Here is a 6,616-nt window from a genome sequence, read left to right on the forward strand (position 1 = left end):
TAATGCTTTTGTTGCACTTTTTGGAAACATTGCAGACTTACATACATTATAAGTCTCTTTGAATAAAAGCATTTAAATAAATAAATAAACAAATGTAAATGTGCTGAGCAGCTGGAATATTGTTTCTTTTGTCTCTGGTTTTGTATAAATAAACTCACTTTTCTTGCAGTGTAAGGACAGTTACAGTATGTGTGTTATTGCATGTGTTCAGTGTGATGTGTGCTGCTGCATGTGTGTGATGTTGTGTCCGATGTGTCTTATTTTATGCATCTGTTCAGATCTGCCCCTGCTGCCATCTGATTTATAGCAGAGGTGAAACTCTCGAAACCCACATTCACCCGCAGGCCAGGGTTGACCTGACCGCTACACTGCAGCACTAAGAACCAATGACACTTTCACACGTGCCCATGCAAGTCACTGTGTGTGTGTGGTTGTGTGTATGAATACTTTTTCCTGCTGTAACAATTTTGTATGTGACTGTGTCTATGCATTTCCCTAAAAGTTTTTGCATGTGTTTGCTGTTTCATTAACAGTATTTTGTGTGTCAGTTTACACCTGGTAACATCTGTCTCTGATGTGGACAGTTGTAAATACAGAGTGTCCTGTACACACCACATTCAATATAAAATCATACACATAGCACAGCACTGTCTACAGTTAAGTCTGAAATCACACATTTACACTCACATGTAGTATTCACTATGTAGTGAATATTAAATAAGTTAGCATTAGAGTGGTTTCAGACAGTATAAGCATGAAAGTGTAAAAAAATCTCTTGCTTCACTTGATTTAAACTTGTGTTTAGATCTGTAGATGGTAGTGTTTGTATGTGCCTTATCCACTTGTGTAAATTAGTACAGCAATAAATTAATCTTTAAAACATTTTTAGTATAATAATAGAATGCACTTTTTGTATTCCATTTCCATAAAATACTATGTAAAATAGAGAAATGGTCCACTTACAATGTGTAGTTTGAGATAGTCACCTAACCCAGAGGAGCTGTTCACTCGCACCAGTAGAGCTTCCTTGAGATGAGTACTGAATCCCATCGCCAGCCGATCGACTCGTGTGCTTGGCCGGTCGTTCGGTGGCCATGTGTATGTGATCAGACCACCGTCTCTCCCAAATATATATGTGGTGCCTGCTGTAAGAGACACAGATTTGCAAACAAACAGAGAGAGTTCAGTCAAAAAACAGTTAAAAAAACAAGGATAGATAGATAGATAGATAGATAGATAGTGGCTAGATATTAAGCCTCTCATCAAAAAACCACAACTTGACCCCAAAGAACTAGTTAATTACAGACTGATCTCGAATCTCCCATTTCTGTCCAAGATACTAGAAAAGGTAGTATCCTCACAATTATATTCTCTTTCTCTCCCTGTCTGTCGTGAGTGTTTTAGGGTCATGAGTTGGAAGATGTTTTAGGATTATCTCTTTGACAACTCCGCCTGTCTATAAGTGTTTGAATGGTATTGACCTCGGCAGGCTTTAAACACATCATGCAGAGGCTTTAGCCATTGCAATGGAGTTATTGTAGAGAGTGAAAGCGAGAGCAAGAGAGGTGTGTGCATTGCAGAGTCTCAGCAGTGTTAGGCAGTCGTGTCTCTCTAATAATAGCAAAGCTGTACGTTTAGGAGTGCTACCACCTCGCTGCTGAAAAATGTCAGGTAGATATTCACTAGCGAAACTATTTAGATGGTAGTATCGCAAGACAGCACTAACAAGTTTCTGCTCACATAAATGGCTTTGTGTGCATGTGTGTGAAAAATAAAGATAGAGAGAGAGCAGGAGAATAAGATGTGAAAAACCACTTAATAGAAAAAGAATCCAAAATTCTCAACCTTTCAGCACTTTATGCATTCTAAGGTTTTCTTCCTGGTTCTTTTCTGTTGTCAAAACATGCTGGCTGTAATTACACGTGCATCTCAATAAATTAGAATGTCGTGGAAAAGTTAATTTATTTCAGTAATTCAACTCAAATTGTGAAACTTAATGACACGGATAGGTACTTAATTAGGAATTCTGTCCCTTTAAGACGGAAGGCATGCATGTAATACTGACACGTTCATGCCTTCACTAACTTTAAGTTAATTAACAACGAATTGTGACTCCCGGGAAAAACGGGACGACTGGCCACCTTATTTCTACCCCTTCGGGTGCTGAGGCCATTGTTTCAGATCGCTAGTTCGCATTTTGGTAGCCTATCCATCCACTACGGCTGCCATACTGAGACTAGATATGCAAACGCATCTTATCCGATTGCAATCCAATGACAGGGACACACATTTTGAAGGACAAGACACGCGGTGATACCGGTATTACCGGTGTTGTCACACGCCGATTAACCGGTAGGAAAATTTCCTCACCGTCACAACCCTACCACGCGGATACGCTGTTTATGTCGTTTACACTTTGATTTGAACGAAAACAACATATCCGCCTGACGCAGCTGACACAAAACAGCATACTCTCCAAAATGGCGCTAGGGTGACGCGGAGGAGACAAATTGTTGAATAAAGTCATTTTTTGTTTTTTTTTGCGCACAAAAATATTGTTGTAGCTTTGTAAAATTATGGTTGAACCTCTGATGTCACATTAATTATTTTACCAATGTCCTTGCTATGTTTCTGGGCCTTGATCGTGTAAGGACCCTTGCTGTCTATGGGAGGGTCAGAGAGCTCTCAGATTCCATCAAAAATATCTTAATTTATGTTCCGAAGATGAATGGAGGTCTTACGGGTTTGGAACAACATGAGGTTGAGTAATTAATGACAAAATTGGTATCCCTTTAACTGGTTTAACTGAGTTGTTTTATGCATTTTTGTGATTACAAATAAATGGAGCAGCCGTGACTGAACAAGTGACTGAATAAGTATGTTTTCTCATTTTATGTAAAATAATTAAACATATTAGTTGGATTTAGCATCACTGATGCGCACTTCGGACACAAATTAATAAATTACCGTCACTGTAACTTTTTTAATCGTAAAACCATTGGTAAAATATCGATGCTGTAGGCTTTTTAAATCTTTATAAGGACGAAACATCCGCTTCTGTCAAGTTCGTTTTGCGATACGGGGATTTATTTATCCCCTCGCTGGTGAAATGATGTTGTGTGCCGTTTGCTTCAGAGAGGCGTGTTAAGGGCTTTTAGAGTAGCGCTGGTCCGACAGTGGAAGCGCAGCATTGGGCCGCCCGGCTCGTTGTTAGCCCTGGCTCGCACTGGCCAGACAGTGGAAAAGCGACAACCCCTGCGGTAGACCGACTCCGCTTGCATTCATTCACGCGATTTGCCGAGATGAGAGGTGACCCCCTCCTGGTAATGTGATTTATATACTGTTATTCCACCAGACACTGACGCTTTGACTCAGAGTACCGACAACATGTCAGAAGTGTCAGTACGCTAAAGACTAAAGTACAGAAATGCCGGTACTGCGTACCGGTGCATACCGGCCCACTTCAAGCACTGAGTGTATGTGTCCGAAACACGAAAGTTTCATACAAATTCTGAATGGATTATACATACCCTAGAAAGTGCCAAAGCACGCTCATCTTCATTCATCGCGATCTCACAAAGTTCCGTTATAATCAATTAAGCTCTCTAAACTGCACAATGAATCTCTTATTTACATCACGTCTGCACTTAGTCATGAGATGATTGATGAGCATGCAAAACTGCACTTAAAAACTGCGGCGCTCTCAGCGGTGAGTGAATTCTGACTAAACGTTTCTGATTGGCCATTGTGTTCAAGAAATCAACAGATATGTCTGTGATTAGCTACATTGCTCAACGCTGCAAAAACATGGTGAGGGGCCGACATCAGGGATTCCATTGACCTAACAATTAGGTCCATATATATTTGGACACAGGCACAATTTTTATTATTTTAGCTGCTGACCAAAACATTTTCAAGTTGCAGTTATATAATGAACACAGGCTTAAAGTAATTTGAGAGTATTCACTGTAGAGCGCAAATACAGCAGGTTCACCATAAGGTGCAAACAAGGCCTGATTAGACTTTGCCAAAAAAAAAACATCTAAAAAAGCCAGACCACTTCTGGAAAAGCATTCTTTGGACGGCTGAAATTAAGATCAACCTGTACCAGAATGACGGGAAGAAAAAAGTATGGAGAAAGCTTGGAACAGCTCCTGATCCAAAGCATACAACATCATCTGTGAAACATGGTGGCTGTGAAACAAGCAATGTGATGGTATGAGCATGCATGGCTTCCAGTGGCACTGGGTTGCCGGTGTTTAGTGATGATGAGACATAGGACAGAAGCAGCCGGATTAATTCTGAAGTGTATAGTGATATACTGTCTGCCCAGATTCAGTCAAACGCAGCAAAATTGATTGGACGGCGCTTCATAGTACATATGGACAATGACCCAAAACATAGAGCAAAAGCAACCCAGGAGTTTTTGAAGGTAAAAAAGTGGAATATTCTGCAATGGCTAAGTCAATCTCCTGATTTCAACCCGATTGAGCAGCACAAGGCAAACTAAAGGCAGAAAGACCCACAAACAAACAACAACTGAAGTCAGCTGCAGTAAAGGCCTGGCAAAGCATCACAAAGAAGAAACCCAGTCTCTGCTGATGTCCATGAGCTCCAGACTTAAGGCAGTCATTGCCTGCAAAGGATTCTCAACAAAATATTAAAAATGAACATTATATTTATGATTATATTTATTTGTCCAATTACATTTGAGCCCCTGAAAATGGGGGGACTGTGTATAAAAATTGATGTAATTCCAAAGCATTTTATGTTATATTTTTGTTCATCCCCTTGAATTAAATCTTAAAGTCTGCACTTCAATTTCATCTTGATTGTTCTATTTTTAATTATATTCTGGTGGCATATATATAGCCGCTTTTCCACCGAAATTACCTGGAACAATTTGTCCCAGGAACTTTTTTTCCCCCAGACCTGTTGCTGTTTGCATTTCCATCGCGGTCTAAAGTACCGTGACGAATAGGCAAATAGTCTGGTGACATAGGTCTGCGCGCGTTTCTCAATACAAAGTATGCAAATTTCGGACTGGACAGGACGACGCAAGTCCGCTAATTCTGCAAACAGCAGCGTACTTGATAACGTCAGTCAGCTCGCCTTGGCTACTGCAATTTTTCTCACTGTATATTTACAATAAGACGAAATATGATATCAAACACCACTGCCTCCTTTCGTTTTCATTTAAACATATTAATAGCCGCAGAAATGTAGTTTAGGGAAATGTGTATATAGCCTATATTACAATCATCCAACTAATTGTAATATTACACAAAGATAACCCAAGTAAATACAAAAAGCAGTTTTGAAATAATGATTTCATTTATTAAGGGAAAAAAGCTGTCCAAACCTGCCTGGCCCTACGTGAAAAAATAATTGTCCCCTAAATCTAATAATTGGTTGTAGCGGTTGCAGCAACAACTGCAACCGAGCGTTTGCAATAACTGGCAATGAGTCTTTCACATCACTTTAGAGGAATGTTGGCCCACTCTTCTTTGCAGAATTGTTTTAATTCAGCCACATTGGAGGGTTTGAGCATGAATGGACTGTTTAAGGTCATGCCACAGCATCTCAATCGGATTTAAGTCCATCTGAAAGAAGAAAGTTATATACACCTTTGACTTGGCCACTCCAGAACCTTCATTTTGTTTTTCTTGAGCCATTAAGAGGTGGACTTGCTGGTGCAACCATGCAGAGTAGGGGGCGCGCCACAACCTGATGAGCTCATCGTGGACCTCTGGGAAGAACGGAGAGGAACGCTGGTGAGAGGTCTGACGGCGCCCCGGCAGGAACCATTCATCCCGACGGCTGTGAGAGGGCTCCTCCAGCAAAGACCACTCTAAACCCAGCTCTTCGACCGCATTTGAAAGGATACGGAGAAGTTTGGCATCCATCCCGACCTTGGTGGCGCTGGGCTCGGATGACAGCAAAGGGGCGGGGTCAGCAACAGAGCCCGACAGCTCCTCTGCGTCCGAGGTTGCCAATGACATGCTGTCTGAAGAGGATGAGGGAAACCTCTCTATTTGGTGAGGGCGAGGCACGCGGGATCTGAGCCGACGTGAGCTCACTCGCGTCCGAGCGCGGGAGTCCTCTGCCCTGCTGTTTATTCCTCACAGGCTCCTGGGAGGAAGAAAACGGGAGGGCACGAGGGGCGGAGTCACTCTCTGAAAAGAAAGCGATCCGCGAGCGCAGAGAGGCAAGACTGTTGTTCTCACAATGAGAACAGTCCATCCCCGCGAGTGCGGATTTCCCCAAGCAGGAAACGCACTCGCTGTGGCCATCATCAGCGTGCAAGGGAGACCTGCACATGCTGCAATAACGGCGCGGCATTTGAAACAACGGCAATTTGTTCTTTTAGAAAAGCTCTTTTAGAATGTCGCCAGATGGCGGCAGGGGAAGCGGGACCGCTACTGCTGCGACGCTGAAAGCAGCGAGGAAAAGGCGGTGGATCAACCGAGCAGAGAGAGGTCGCTGGGTCCACTGAGAGGCGTGTCAACGGCAAGCGGGCTTCTTGATCAGCGGAGAGTGTAGTCGTCGTTGCTGAAGGAGAAGAAATCAGAGGATCCTGTGACGAAGAGCCCGCTTATATAGCCAGACGACCCCG

At 42.5% G+C, this 6,616-nt stretch overlaps 1 protein-coding gene across 1 annotated transcript in view; it reads right to left on the reverse strand.

The window, feature by feature from the left end:
* The window catches only part of LOC107738897 (neurexin-1a-like), a 71,572-nt gene that overhangs the window by 51,887 nt on the left and 13,069 nt on the right, over window positions 1–6,616 (reverse strand). The window contains exon 5 of the mRNA XM_016550802.1: window positions 964–1,145. Coding sequence (XP_016406288.1) covers window positions 964–1,145 — 182 coding nt within the window. The remainder of the gene's footprint in view (window positions 1–963; window positions 1,146–6,616) is intronic.

The sequence above is a fragment of the Sinocyclocheilus rhinocerous genome, unplaced genomic scaffold, assembly GCF_001515625.1.
Source record: "Sinocyclocheilus rhinocerous isolate Xijiao unplaced genomic scaffold, SAMN03320098_v1.1 scaffold104, whole genome shotgun sequence".
NCBI classification, from domain to species: domain Eukaryota; kingdom Metazoa; phylum Chordata; class Actinopteri; order Cypriniformes; family Cyprinidae; genus Sinocyclocheilus; species Sinocyclocheilus rhinocerous.